At 39.5% G+C, this 16,046-nt stretch overlaps 1 protein-coding gene across 1 annotated transcript in view; it reads right to left on the bottom strand.

The window, feature by feature from the left end:
• GDPD4 (glycerophosphodiester phosphodiesterase domain containing 4) overlaps positions 5,467-16,046 on the bottom strand; it is a 91,142-nt gene continuing 80,562 nt past the window's right edge. Inside the window, exons 12-14 of the mRNA XM_018058898.1 lie at positions 10,920-11,067; positions 6,383-6,465; positions 5,467-5,614 (exon numbers count right to left, since the gene is read on the bottom strand). Coding sequence (XP_017914387.1) covers positions 5,467-5,614; positions 6,383-6,465; positions 10,920-11,067 — 379 coding nt within the window. The remainder of the gene's footprint in view (positions 5,615-6,382; positions 6,466-10,919; positions 11,068-16,046) is intronic.

Genomic DNA, 16,046 nt, shown 5'->3' with positions numbered 1-16,046 from the left:
CATTCTAGCCCTAGCTTACTCAGAGCTTTGATCATAAATAGTTGTTAAATTTTGTCAGTTATGTTTTTGTTAATATAGTAGATTAATTTGATTAATTTTCAAATGACATATTCATCTTGTACTGCTGGTATAATTCTCACTTGCTCCAGATGTTTTACCCTCTTATACTGATGGGTTCAATCTGTTAATGTTTTGTCCAGGATTTTTATGTCTAAGTTCATGAAAGACACTGGTCTATAAATTTAGTTCTTATACTATCTTTGTTAGATATCTTTTATGCAAGATTATTGCTGGCCTCAAAGAATCAGTTAGGAAATGTTCCTTTGCCTTCTTTTTCTGAGTTGGTATAAAATTGGTATTATTTTTAAACATTTGATTAACCAGTGAAACTTGTTGGGTCTGGACTTTTCTTTGGGCTATGTTTTTGATACACAGATTTGATTCTGATAGACAGTGGGTTATTACAAATTTTTATTTTTACTTCTCTCAGTTCTGGTAAGTTGTACATTTCAAGGAATTTGTTTACTTCATTTAAATTGTCAAATTTAATGGCTTAAAATGTCTATAATTTTCCTTTATATTTTTAGGATTTGGCGATAGTCCCTCTTTCATTAATCATTCACCCATACAGGCAATCAAATTTTCTCCCTCATTCATTTTACTAAGAATCAATCAAATTTTATTTCTTTCCTAAGAACTAGCTTTTCACTTTTAAAACATTTCTCTATTGTTTTGGAGACTCAGACATAGAAAGCAGACTTGTGGACACAGTGGTGGAAGGGGGTGGTGTGGCAAATGGAGAGTAGCATGTAAACATATGCATTACCATGTATTAAACAGACAGCTGGTAGGAATTTTCTGTGTGATACAGGGAGCTCAAACTGTGACAACCTAGAGGAGTGGGTTGGGGTGCGATGGGGTGGGAGGGAGTTTCAAGAGGGAGAGGACATATGTATACCTATGGCTGATTCATGTTGATGTATGGCAGAAACCAACACAATATTGTAAAGCAATTATTCTCCGATTAAAAATAAATTAAAAAATTTCTCTATTGTTTTATCTTTTCTATTTCATTGCTCCTATTTTTATTATGTCCTTCCTTTCACTTGGAGAAAAATTTACTTTTAAGATTGTTTCAATATTGATTAAATGTCTACCTTAACAATCTACCTTCTAACATTTAAAGTTGCAAATTTCCCTCTAAGTTAGACTTTAAACTGTACCCCGCAAATTTTGCTGTTGTATATGCATTATCCTTTAAAAATATTTTCCAATTTCCCTTGTGACTAACCCCTTGATTAATGAAATGTTGAAATACATTAATTTTCAGTATTTAGGATTATCTAGATATTTGTTTGTAATTTAATTTCTTTTGTGGTCACAGAATAGTGTGTGACTTTGATCTTTTGAAATTTTCTGATGACACAGTTAACATATTTTTATTTTTGACACCCATAACTAATTACTGTAATTTCAGTAATTTTTACTACTTTTGTTTTTTAATCTTCATATAAGTGATCCATATATTACCTTTATTATATATGTACATTTTCCAGTGAGATTTTTACTTTTGCATGCTCTCTTATCAATTAGTGCTATTTCTTTTCAGCTTAAAGAACTCCCTTTAACATTTCTTACAGAACTGGCATAGTGGTGATGAAACTTGCCTAGCTTTTGTTTATCTGGGAAACTCTTGATCTCTCCCCTTCAACTCTTGCTGGGTAGATAATTCTTGGTTGGACATTTTTTTTCTTTTCAGGACTTTGAATATATCATGCCTGTCCTTTCTGCCCTGTATATTTTCTGCTTAAAATATTTGCTGATAGATTTTTGGGGTTTCCCTTGTGTGTAACAAGCTGATTTTTGCTCACTCCTTTTAGGATTTCTCTTTATCCTTACCTTTTTAAAAAAAGACTATTTAGTAAAATCATATATACACACACATACATACATACACAAACAAGTTTCTGTACCCTGACCCTTAGACTCATAATGAGTACGAATGTGGAAGTTTAATATTTTTTAATGGAATGAAATACATTGTATTTCATCAACTAAGAGAATGCTCATACTGTACTATGGTTGAATGTTTGGATTATTTCCTTTTTAAAAAAAATTAATTGGAGAATAACTGCTTTACAATGTTGTATTGGTTTCTACCATACAACCACACAAATCAGTCATAATTATGTCTCCCCTCCCTCCCCTCCCCTTACCATTTTAATTGTAATGTGTCTTGGTGTGTGTCTTTTTGGGTTCATCTTTTTTGGAACTTTCTGGGCTTCTTGGATCTGGATATCTGCTTTCTTCCCCATATTAGGAAAGTGTTCATCTGCTTTTTCTTCTTTTAATTTTTCTGGCTCTTTCTCTCTCTCTCCTCCTTCTAGAAGCCCTATAATGTAAATACTATTACACTTGATGCAGTCTCAAATGTCTCATCACGTATCTTCCCTTTTTAAAATTCTTTTTTCATTTTGCTGCTCTGTCTGGGTGAGTTACATATTTTTTTGTCTTCCAGTTCACAGATGCATTCTCCTACCTCATCCATTCTGCTTTTAACCCTTCTAATGTATTTTTCAGTTCAGTTATAACTACTGTTTGGTACTTTCTTATACTTTTTATCTTTCTGATGAAGTTTGTACTGTTCTTCCATCTTTCCCCCCAAGATCAGTGATCACATTTATGACCATTAATTTTAACTCTTTAGCAGGTAGATTGCTTATCCCTATTTCATTTAGTTCCTTTTCTGAGGTTTGGTCTTGTTCTTTTGTTTGGAATGTATTTCTCTGTCCCCTCATTTTGCTTAATTCTGTGTCCAGGTATGAGGTAAATCGGCAGTCTCTTCTAGATTTGTTTTATGGCTTTGCTGTGTGGTCTATTTTGGCAAATATGCCATGTACATTAGAAAATGTTGGTATTCTGCAGTTGAATATAATATTTTCTGTCAATTAGAAAACTGATAGAAAATAGAAAAATTATAATATTTTCTGTCAAGTTCTCTGAAAGTATTCAGATCTCCTTTCTGATTTTATTTTTTGTGCGTTGTTCTTTCAGGTGATGGGAGAAGAATCTTAAAATCTCTGAGTGTGACTTCTTTCAGTTTCTTTTTTAATGTGTTTTGATGCTTGGCTCTTAAGTATATAATCTACAGTGTCTTCCTGATATAGCAACTGTTTATCATTATGAAATCATTATTTCTAGTAATGTTCCATGTTTTGAAGTTTTCAGATATTATTTCTTAAGCTTATTTTTACATGGCATATTATTTTCCATCCGTTTGGTTTTACTTTATTTGTGTTTTTATATTTTAAGTATTTCTTTTGTAGACAGCATATGTTTGGGTCCTCCTTTCTTCTGTCCAGTCTGACATTCCGTACTCCTGGTTTTGAGAATTTGGTTCATTTATATTTATGTAATTAATAAAATGGTTGAATTTATGACATGTTTCAACTTGTTTTCTATTTGTTTTGTGTATTGTTTTGTTTCCTTTGTTCTTTTTCTCCCAATCCATCTGTTACAAGAGATATTCTCCTGCTGGCTTTGAAGAAGTAAGATGCTATGTTGTGAGAAAGCCTTATAACTGGGAACTGAAGGTAGTCTCTAGGCTCTTAGAGCAAAACTCTTTCAAGAATGATTTAGAAAACATGGATGGCTTTATACTTGTAAAGAACTAAATTCTGCCAATGACCAGTGAACTTGGAAGAGGACTCTGTGTCTCAGATGAGATTACAGTCCAGGCCAACGTCTTGATGTTATCCTATTGATACCTTCTGCAGAGGACCCAACAAAACAATGCCTGGACTCCTCGCCCACATAAACTGTAAGATGATAGATTTGTGTTGCTTTGAGCTGCTAGGTTTCTGTTAATTTGTTACACAGCAATTAAAAACTAACCATATAGTAATAGAATATATCCAAAAAGAAGCATAAAAATTAAATAGGATAAAGGACTTCCCTGGTGGTCCAGTGGCTAAGACTCCCCACTCCCAATGCAGGGGGTCCAGGTTCACTCCCTGGGCAGGGAACTAGATCTGACATGCCACAACTAAGAATTTGCAAGGCATAACTAAAGATCACATGTGCTACAGCTATGACCCAGTGCAGTCAAAAGAAAAAAAATTAAAAAAATTAATAGGTTAAAAATAAAAATAAATGGTCTGGATAACAGGAATCCCAGGAAGAGAGTAGTGGGAGAAAATTATTTGAAAAAATACAGACAGAACATTTATTTTCTTACTGATCTAAGAAATTTAGCAAACCTTAAGCAGATAAATACACTCACATACACTAAGGTAAACCATAATTCAGAACTGTGAGAAAAATCAACTTCTGTTGTTTAAGGCACCCAGTCCTTGGTACTTAATTTTGGAAGCCCTAGTTTACTAATAAACTACTAAAAATCATAAGGCAACTGGAACACAGCCTTCAGTCATCTTAATAGCCAGCAGAGAGATCTTTTTAAAATCCATAAAACAGAGTCACTGGAGATCACTCTATATCTTACGAAATTTGAGTCATTTTGGTTAAAACACTGAACTTTATAGTAGGAAAGACCACTGCTCTTCAAAGTTCTGAATTTGTTTCTTCATGGTCTCTATGGACCCATTCCTACAGCTCTAAGTAAGGTATGTGTTGAACACTGACAGCTGGTACACAGCATCTCAAGATCTTTACCACTGTCCATAAGAAGTTAAATTAATTCATGATTTTGTGACTGTACCAACTTTACTTAAGGCTTCAAGAGCTATGGGAGGAAACTGTATTATGAACTGCCTCCTAACTGGTTTTCTCTCTGACCAAACCAGTAACTCACTATGTGACTATCTCCACAATCTCCTAAATAATAAACTCTAGCTTCCCTTCCCTTACTGGACCTATCTCAGTCCTGAGTTATTTTGCTGAATAATACGTTATTATGCTATTCTATCCTTTTACCCAGAAGTTTAAGCATATTGCTCCCTTGTTTGAAACTCATTTGTCATTTCCTGATTGTTTATATGCAGAGCCTAGACTCTAGTCCAGAATTCCAGGATCTCAGCAATTTTCTCCAACTTTCAACGTAATCACAACTGGAGCCACAAAAAGCACATTCAGCCCCGATGAGCATTGCAGCTTCCCTGTCCTGGTCCTGGATGCCTGAACCAAAGATGTCAACTGCTATACCTTTGCTTCCTCACTGGTTCTCTGTGGGCCAGGGCTCTGTTCTTTTGAGCTGCCCTCCACAGAGAGCTTCCAGTCTTTCTCAGAGTGCCTGACACAAAGTGGGTGCTCAATATTAATTGTCATGAAGGAATACATGAACAAGAGAGCAAATAAACAACCACATTAAAAATCTTCCAAGGAGTCTCACTGCTTAAGAGAAGAAAGTCCGCAATGAATCTGGATATTAAGGGCCCCTTAGTATCTGCGCCCAGCCTATTTTCCCAGCTTCTCACTGGTTCCCACCCCCTGATTTTTAAGACTCCTTCAATTCTTGTCAGGAACATTAAAGGCAGGCCCTGCCTCCTGGAGGCAATGGGTAGGGATGAAAAGATGGGAGGGTGCTAGGCCTCTGACTTTACCTGTGTAACTGGTGATACCTTGGAGGATTTTTTCACTTCGGCTTTCTCGCAACCTAGAAGGAAGCAGAGTGTTCATGAGCCTCACAGACCTCTTTCAAAGCGACAATAATAACAGGCAGTGGACAGAAAAGAACATTACCCAGTCAAATGCTACCTTAGACAGAGGGTTTGTAGCATCCTCCCTTAAACGATAACTCAAATAAAATGATGGGCAAGATGAGGTCTAAGGAACCATGGTCCCTTCTAGCTAAAATTCTTTTACCAGATGTCCCCTCCCCCACCCTGAACCTTGTAATCTTGTAGCATTTTCCCTCAAGAATTCTCAAATGTCATTTTTTTTTTGACAGATAAAAAGACTACGGTTTTGAAAGGGGCAGTGATTTTCTCACAGTCACCCAGCAACTAAAGGAAAAGCCAGGACTAAAACCCAGGCTTCCTGGAGTGTGAGCTTGCCCTTTACACAGCACCTTGCTATGTCCCATCTTGTGGAAGGAGGGGAAGGTGGAGGCACTTGTTCTGAACAATCTTCAACCCCTCTCCTCTCCCAGGTGATCCACACGGGATCTGTATTAACAGGCTTTGATTAAACTTTAGTGAGAATCCTAATTCTTAGAATATGATCTTGTGTTGAGGAGGAAGAAGGGGTGTGAGGGCCTGCAGGCAGAATGAGAAGAAATGGGAGGTTAGGATGATAAAACCTTGTCTCCCTGAGGATGTGCCATGTGGGGTTACAGGAAGAAAGCAACTGTTTTTCTTAAATTTCTGTAAAATCATTTATATTTTTGGAAAAAAAACATTTAAAACTACAAATAAATGCTTACCAAATAGAATAAAATATGGCAACAATGAAAACTGCAGAAATAATATCCAAGAAAATCCACATGAACATATAGAAATCTGGTGTCTGCAAAACAGAAAACACAGTTATAGGAGTTTGCAGCTGGAAGGCATTGCAGCTCATGTGGGTCAAGTCCCTTGCTTGATCCAGGGATGGAGCAGGGGCAGAGCAGGGGGAGGAACCATGATTGCCTGAGTTGGTGTCAAACACAGAGGGTACCCGCTGCTATCCTAACAATCCCCTCTTACATGTGCCAAGGGCTCTACAAGGGCTCAAACACTCCACACACTGCGTCTCCCTGGACCCTTGACTGAAGTCTGAGGGAGTCCCAGAGATGTCACATAGCAAGTCTATTCTGGACCCAGGACCAGTGCTCTCTGTGATCATGCCATCTAAATCTACCTAAGCATCAGATTTTAGTAATACAGGTTCCTGGGCCTCATTAGAGACTCAGGAATTAGAATTTCTGCTCTCCAGAAACAAGTAATCAGTCTGTGAACCAGAATTTAGGAATCATTCCCCTAAATCAGTGTACTTCAAAGAAGCATGTTGAAAGTACAATTCGTGACCAAGACTGACATGCCTACTTCTTGAGTCTCCTTGCATAAATCACCCGTTTCACAAAGCGCCATCTTCTAGCTTCACTTGCATGAGCTTTTACATTCCCTGGTTTGATCCTCCTTTTCTACCTTCATTATTTCACCTCCAATACTGCTTGATGGTACTGGCTCTGACATGATTTTTTTTTTCCTTATTCCATTTTCCACCCAATCACAAGGTCTTTTCTTGGGCTGATTAGTAATGATAATATTAACAACAATAACACAAATGACTGTGATAATGATGAGCACAACTAACATTAATGAGGATTTATAGGAGCTAAGGAAGTGTTATAAGCATGTTAAGGGTATTTGCACAGCAATCCTTTGAATAGATCTAGTAGGCAGGTACAGTAGAAGCTTTTAACCAAATTCCTCTAATCTAAGGCTCCTAATGCCCTATGGTGGAGAAGAAAATGGCAACCCACTCCAGTATTCTTTCCTAGAGAATCCTGTGGACAGAGGAGCCTGGTGGGCTGCTGTCCATAGGGTCACACAGAGTCGGACACGACTGAGGCAACTTAGCAGCAGCAGCAATGCCCTATGGAAACCTGAGCAATGCCTTGGCCTGTTCTAGGATGCCCATTGGGTGTGCTGTACGGTCACTAAGAATCAGTTGTTCTTGCTGTCCATATGGCTTTACAACAACTGTACTTGTTATGATTGTGCAATATAACTAAACATTACTCAGATCTGTAAAAATTGAGTAAAAAAAGATGGCATTTTTAAAGGAAACTAAGTCAACGCTTAGAAATACTTGATGATGAAAGGAAAAGTTATTAAAAAATAAACTGCAGGATTTCCCTGGTGGTGCAGTGAGTAAGAATTCGGCTGCCAATGCAGGAGATGCAGAAGATGTGGGTTCAATCCCTGGGTTGAGAAGACCTTCTGGAGGAGGAAATGGCAACCCACTCCAGGAATCTTGTCTGGAGAATCCCATGGACAGAGGAGCCTGGCCGGCTACAGTTCACAGGGTCGCACGACTGGGGAACCAAGCACACAGACAGGCCAGTGCAGGGGACAAGCATTCAATCCTTGCTCTGGGAAGATTTCACATACTGAAGGACAACTAAAGACCATGCACCACAACTACTGAGTGCATGCTTTAGGGCCCACAAGCCATAATTACTGAGCCTGCACGCCACAGCTCCTGAAGCCCACACACTCCAGGGCCTGAGAACTGCAGATACTGAGCCTGTGTGCCCTAGATGCTGTGCTCCACAACAAGAAAAGCCACTGAAGTGAAAAGCCTTCTTTCTCACTGCGATGAAGTGTGGCCCTTGCTTGCCGCAACTAGAGAAAGCCCTTGCAAAGCAATGAAGACCCAGCACAGCAAACGCACCCCCACTCAACAACAACAACAACAAAAAACAACCAAAAAAACCCGCAAATGAATTAGGTATGAGTGAAACAGTAAGAGACTAGGGGTTGTGGGATTATTATAAAAATCTGGGTGGATTCCTCATTCTCCCAATGACTTTAAGAATTGGACATGACTTAGTGTCTGAATAACAACCAAAGGAAACAAAACTTAGAAATTATACTTGGTTCATTTTGGAGTATATTTAAGCAAGGGAATACATAATTCAATCAGCTGAAATGCCCTCAAAGGAAAAACCTTGAGACTTTGTGGAAAGGTGAACAAGTATTTTTAAATGTATGAGTTATGTATGTGGTTGGCTGTTTATAAAAATGACCACAATATTTCTCACCAAATGCAGGCCTGTATGGAATATGACTTTGTTGCTCCTCTCTATCAAGAAGTAAAGTGTGTCTCTCCTCTGCCCCCTCCTTAAATCTGGACTTGACCATGTGATCATCTTTGGCCAGTGGAACATTAGCAAACATCACACTTGGGAGATCTTTGAAAAGGCATATGCATTGGGGCTTGACCTCTCTCGTTGCTGAGAACCCAATGCCACCAGGTGAACATGAGCAAGTTGGCTTCACTGAGGATGAGTGACTAAATGAGGAGACCTCAGTCACCCCAGTAGAATCCTAGACATATGGGTGAGGCCATCCCAGATCACCTAGCCCAGCCAAAGTGGCTGGGACCAGAGAAAGCACTCAACCGTCATAATGAATGTGACAAACATTTGTCAGTTTTAAGCCACTAAGTGTTAGATATGTTTTTTCAACACAGTAAAATGTTAACAGACCACATATCATTTATTTCACAATTTCTCACCTAAAATTTTTGAGTTAACAGACTGCTAAGCAGACAGGATTATATTGGATAAAAATTGCTTCTACTGTAGTACTTTTAATCCCCAGTTTACAAATAACAAACTGAAGCCTAGACAAGTTAACTAACATTTCCAAGTTCACACAGTAAGGGGTTGGGCCAAGATCTGAGTCAGCATATTCTAACCCAGAGTGTGGGTTGCTTAGGCAGGCCCAGGGATACTGACCTTACCTTCCTGAACAAACTGACCTTGAGTCCTTTAAAAAAGCCCAGGCCAGGTATAGAAACAAGCTTTTGACTTAACATCCTTTACACTCTCTGAATTTTGAATCACATGAGTTTATTATCAATTCAAATATTAAATTGAAAAGTTTTACTTAATCAAGTTTTATTTAATATACCCAAAGGGACAACTTTCAGACATTATTGGTTTAGAGGGATACGATTATGGAGGGGTATATTGATTTCCAATTTATGTATTTTAGAATGATTGAATTTTATATACTGAGCAAGTTTAACCAATTTTTAAAAGCAAAAATGCTAGAAAAATGTATAATATATACATGATGGAGGATATTACAGAGACAGACAAGTAGAGAGGCTTCACCTATGCCAAGGGACCTGTCATCCAAGGTTTCCTTGATGGCTCCAAGGAAGAAGGAGTAAGCAGTTCGATAATTCCACCATAGGGCCTCAATGCAGTGCTGGCTCTATGAGATTGTGCCCATGGCCCTGGTCACCTCATACCTCCTCCTGACCCCGATCAAGTCAGAAACAAGGACCAGTGAGGCTGGGGGTATGGAGAAAGCAACCCAAAATATCTAAGCTTCTCACGTAGATTTCTCTGACTTAAACTTTGATATTCAAGGCAGTTTAGAGTTTGGGTTATTACTCTGGACAAGACACTTGATGTTGAATGGAAGCTTTCTGGTGATTAAAAAGAACTTTAAAAATTATCTAAGAGTGAACTATAGAGACACTATGGAATCTGAGTGAGATCTTATTCAGGGACAAGAAAAGACTGAGGTCACAGAGCAGCTTTCTGCTGTAGGCTATTGTGTCTGACTCAGTCATCCCATTCTACCTCTACACTGATAAGAAACATTAGCTCTGTATCAGTTAACTGGTTAGCTGGGGATCCCTTCATAGATAATAAGTGATGGGATTTATCTGGAAACGTAACCCAGATGTTCAGGCCCCCATGCCTCTAACCATAAGCAGTAGCTGGATACACACTCTCCTTTTCAAAAGCATTTTTGCTCAGGATACACAGTTTTCACTTGGTTTCTCTTCCACACCTCATGTCACTGTCATCATTGCTGTACCTTCAGGAAGGTGGGGCTGCAGTAACAAAACTCTGGAATCTGACCTCATTCTGAATATTGCATTCACGTGGTGATGTCAAGGATCTTAATTTCAAGTTTCAGACTCCCCATGGTGATACTCCTAGTGGGGTGAATTCAACTCCGGAGCACTGCATTACATTATGCATGAAAGGCACATGGTGAGGATTCAATAAACAGTGATTATTATACCACTAATAATAATTTCTCCCTGAAAAATCACAGAAGGTGCTGGGTGAGGGAAGGGGGAATGCCACATCTTCAGTGCCACATAAGTCTCTGCTCTTAAGCAGCTCATCTAGAGACTACACAGTGTGCTAGGTAGGGGTGGGGAGGGAGACAGAGACTCCTATTGTACCAGACTTGGAAGAACAATCTGGACAACCAGCTCACCATGAAGTAGTAAGGGTGATTGATCTCCTTTAGGACCTGAATGTTGTCTGTTGTCACTGAATGAATACTGGAACACCAGGCCAGTGAGAAGAGCCAAGGTTCATTGACGAGGTATATGTTGATGGTGATGTTAGCTGCTTTATATTCTCTGGGAAGAAAAAGAACCCACAGGAGATTTAGACTTAATCTCATTCTCACATCTAAAAGGGAAACAGCCACTGTGTCACAAAAGGTTGTTGCTTAAATCACCGGAAACACCTGGTCATGTGACAACTTATGATATGACACGCTGAATTAGCTCATGTTGCAATGAGGGTAAAGCTGCAGACTTAATACCTTTACACCTGTACCAACAGTAGTATTTTATTCTTTTTTTATTTTTAAAATTTTTATTGAAATGTAGTTGATTTACAATGTTGTGTCAGTTTCAGGTTTATAGCAAAGCAATTCAATTTTACATATATACCTCTATCTAAATCTGCATCTATTCTTTTTTAGAAACTTCTTCATTGTAGATTATTGTAAGATGTTGACTAGTTTCCTGTGCTACACTCTAGGTCCTTGTTGGTTATCTATTTTATTTATAGTAGTGTGTTTATTTTAATCCCAAACTCCTAATTTATCCCTCTCCCTTTTCCTTTGGTAACCATAAGCTTGTTTTCTATGTCAACAGTAATAGTAGTATTTTAGTAAACTACATGCCCTGAGACAAATAAGGGGGGAAGAGAGGGAGACAGGGAGGAAAAAGGAAAGCCCTGTCAGAATTTGTCGACTTCAATTCATGGTGTAAATATTCCTCCAATTTTTCTCCCATAAGCTGCTATGTGCCAGCTGCAGTACACTATCATGTAGCAAATGTACTTACTTCCATCAGAGCGCTTACTACCCTTTACTCTCTTTATCTGCTTTCCTATCAGTCTTCTTCACCTGACTGTAGCAAATTAAAAGCAAAGACTTTGTGTTACTCGTCTCTGCATATCCAGTATCTGCTTCATAAGTAGTTAACTAAAGAAATAAAGAAATGAATGTTGATCTGGTAAATATTTACACTTCAAATATAAAGAATTTTTTAAAGCACTTAGTAGGGGAAATGGAACCCAAATTTCCCTGTGCACTAAATGCCAGTAGGTATTTGTGCACTGTCTAAAGAGGCAAGGAGATCCAACCAGTCCATTCTAAAGGAGATCAGTCCTGGGTGTTCACTGGTAGGACTGATGCTAAAGCTGAAACTCCAGGACTTTGGCGACCTCATGCGAAGAGCTGACTCATTTGAAAAGCCCCTGATGCTGGGAAAGATTGAGGGCAGGAGGAGAAGGGGACAACAGAGGATGAGATGGCTGGATGGCATCACTGACACGATGGACGTGAGTTTGAGTGAACTCCGGGAGTTGGTGATGGACAGGGAGGCCTGGCGTGCTGCGATTCATGGGGTCTCAAAGAGTCGGACACGAGTGAGCGACTGAACTGAACTGAAAGTGAGAGAGAATCACTCTACTTAATATTAAGTCTTACTATATAGCTACAGTAATCAAGATAGTGTGGTATTAGGGAAGGAACAGACATATGGAACCGTGGGACACAATTTTAAACCCAGAAATAGACCCATAAGAATATGTCAAAATGATTTTTGACAAAGGTGTAAAAGCAATTCAGTGGGATAAGAGTTTTTCAACAAATGGTACTAGAGCAATAAGGACAGGCATACATAGGCAAAAAACCCAGAAAACCTCAACTTACATCGCATACTTCATATAAAAATTGACTAGATGGATCACAGACAAATACATACTGTAAAACTACAAAACTTTCAGGAAAACTTGAGACCTATGGGCTAGACAGAGAACTCTCAGACTTGACAGTGAAAGCATGATACATCATTGAGAAAACTGATGTTAGACCTAATAAAAAATTTAGAACTTTTGTTCTATGGAAGAATCTTAAGGAGATGCTACAGACCAGAAATAGACTGGGACAAAATATTTACAAACAGAACATCCAACAAAGGATTATATCTATCCACGTTTTGTCAGAACTCTCCACCATGACCTGTCCATCTTGGGTGGCCCTATACAGATGGCATGGCTCATAGTTTCATTGAGTTAGACAAGGATGTGATCCATGTGTTCAGTTTGGTTAGTTTTCTGTAACTGTGGAGGATTTCATGGTGGTTTTCATTCTGTCTGCCCTCTGATGGATAAAGATAAGAGGTTTGCGGAAGCTTCCTGATGGAAGGGACTGGCTGAGGGGAATCTGGGTCTTGCTCTGATGGGGTGGGCCATGCTCAGTAAATCCTTAATCTGATTTTCTATTGATGGGTGGGGCTATGTTTTCTCAGTAGTTTGGCCTGAGGTCAAACTATGGTAGGGGTAATGGAAACCTCTTTCAAAAGGGCTTATGCCAGCATGCATGGCTCCCAGGACTATTGTATTTAGTGACCCTGAGCCCATGGCAGGCCACGGTCAACCCACGCCTCTGCTGGAGACTCCTGGACACTCACAGGCAGGTATGGCTCAGTTTTTTGTGGGGTCACTGTTCCTTTCTCCTGGGTCCTGGTGTGCACAAGGTTTTGTTTGTGTCCTCCAAGAGTCTGTTTCCCCAGTCCTGTGGGAGTTCTTCAATCAAATCCCACTGGCCTTCAAAGTCATATTCCCTGGGAATTCTCAGTACCTTTGTTGGATACCCAGATTGGGAAATCTGTTGTGAGCTCTAGAACTTTTGCAACAGTACGAGAATGTCTTTGGTATAATTGTTCTCCAGTTTATGGGTCACCTGCTTGGTGGCTCTGAAGTGGGGCTAATGGCGACGTCCTCCAAGAGGACTTATGCCACACGCCACATCTCCCAGGTCTGCTGCAGCCACAGCCTCTGTCCCTGTGGCAGGCCACTGCTGACCCATGCCTTTGCAGGAGACACTAACACCCAAAGGCAGGTCTGGCTCAGTCTCTTGTGGGGTCCCTGGGTCCTGATACACACAAGGTTTTGCTTGAGCCCTCTGAGCACCTCTGGTGGGTATGGGGTTTGATTCTAAACATGATTTTGCCCCTCCAACCATCTTGTTGGGGTTTCTTATTTGCCTTTTGATATGGGGTATCTTTTTTTGGTGGGATCCAACATTCTCCTGTCGATGGTTGTTCAGTGGTTAGTTGCAATTTTGGAATTTTTGCAGAAGATGAGTGTACATCCTTCTACTCAAATTTAAGGCATTAGAAACTTACTCCCCACTGGGCCAATACTGGCATATTGGGAAGAGGACTTATTCATCTATTCATCTAGACTTTCAAACTACTGCACAATTGCACTCATTTCACATGCTAGCAAAATAAGGCTCAAAATTCTTCAAGCAAGGCTTCAACAGTATATGAACTGAGAACTTACAGATGTTCAAGCTGGATTTAGAAAAGGCAGAGGAACCAGAGATCAAATTACCAACATCCATTGGATCACAGAAAAAGCAACGGAGTTCCAGAAAACCATTTATTTCTGCTTCATTGACTACACCAAAGCTTTTGACTGTGTGGATCACAACAAACTGTGGAAAATTCTTCAAGAGATGGGAATATCAGACCACCTGACCTGCCTCCTGAGAAATCTGTATGCAGGTCAAGAAGCAACAGCAAGAACTGGACATGGAACAATGCACTGGTTCTGAGTTGGGAAAGGAGTACATCAAGGCTGTATATTGTCACCCTGCTTATTTAACATATATGCAGAGTGCATCATGCAAAATGCTGGGCTGTGTGAAGCACAGGCTGGAATCAAGATTGCGGGGAGAAATATCAGTAACCTCAGATATGCAGATGACACCATCTTTATGGCAGAAAGAGAAGTGGTACTTAAGAACCTTTTGATGAAAGTGAAAGAGGAGAGTGAAAAAGCTGGCTTAAAACTCAACATTCAAAAAACAAAGATCATGGCATCCTGTCCCATCACTTCATGGCAAATAGATGGGAAAACAGTGGAAACAGTGACAGACTATTTTCTTGGGTTCCAAAGACACTGCAGGTGGTGACAGCAGTCATGAAATTAAAAGACGCTCGTTCCTTGAAAGAAAAGCTATGACCAACCTAGACAGCATATTAAAAAGCAGAGACATTACTTTGCCAACTTGGCCCATATAGTGAAAGCTATGGCTTTTCCAGGTTTTTACATGGCTTCATAGCTTATGTATGGATGTTAGAGTTGGACCATAGAGAAAGCTGAGTGTAGAAGAATTGATGCTTTTGAGTTGTGGTGCTGTAGAAGACTCTTGAGAGTCCTTTGGACTGCAAAGAGGTGAAACCAGTCAATCCTGAAGGAAATCAGTACTGAATATTCATTGGAAGGGCTGATGCTGAAGCCGGAGCTCCAATACTTGGGCTACCTGATGGGAAGAACTGACTCATTAGAAAAGACCCTGATGGTGGGAAAGACTGAAGGCAGGAGGAGAAGGGGACAACAAGGATGTGATGGTTGGACAGCATCAATAACTCGGGGGACACGAGTTTGAGCTAGCTCCAGGAGTTGGTGATGGACAGCATGGAGTGCTGCAGTCCTTGGGGCGCGAAGAGTTGGACATGACTGCACCACTGAACTGAACTGACTGATAGAAGTAACTCTAAAAATTCAACAATAAAAATCAAGCCATTCAGTTAGAAATAATAAGAAAAGACATTTTACTGAAGAGGATAAACCATAGCTTTCACTATATGGGCCAAGTTGGCAAAGTAATGTCTCTGCTTTTTAATATGCTGTCTAGGTTGGTCATAGCTTTTCTTCCAAGGAGCAAGCGTCTTTTAATTTCATGACTGCTGTCACCATCTGCAGTGACTTTGGAACCCAAGAAAATAGTCTGTCACTGTTTCCATTGTTTTCCCATCTATTTGCCAAGGCAACTAAGAACATAATAAGATCTTCAGTATCATTACCTGTCAGAGAATGAAAATTAAAACCACAGTGTGATATCACTACACACTTATCAGAATGGCTACAGTAAAAAATGACAATGCCATAAACTGCAAGGATGTAGAGCCCTGGGTCATCATACATTGCTGGTGGGATGTAAAACAGTACAGACCCTCTGAAAATGTTTGGAAGTTTGTTATAAAACTAAATAAAACTTACAAAGTTTCTTAGAAAACTTTGAAAACTA

Source organism: Capra hircus, chromosome 15 (genome assembly GCF_001704415.2).
Source record: "Capra hircus breed San Clemente chromosome 15, ASM170441v1, whole genome shotgun sequence".
Taxonomy (NCBI): domain Eukaryota; kingdom Metazoa; phylum Chordata; class Mammalia; order Artiodactyla; family Bovidae; genus Capra; species Capra hircus.
The sequence above is the reverse complement of the archived record's forward strand: the minus strand, read 5'-3'. Positions and strand labels throughout refer to the sequence as shown.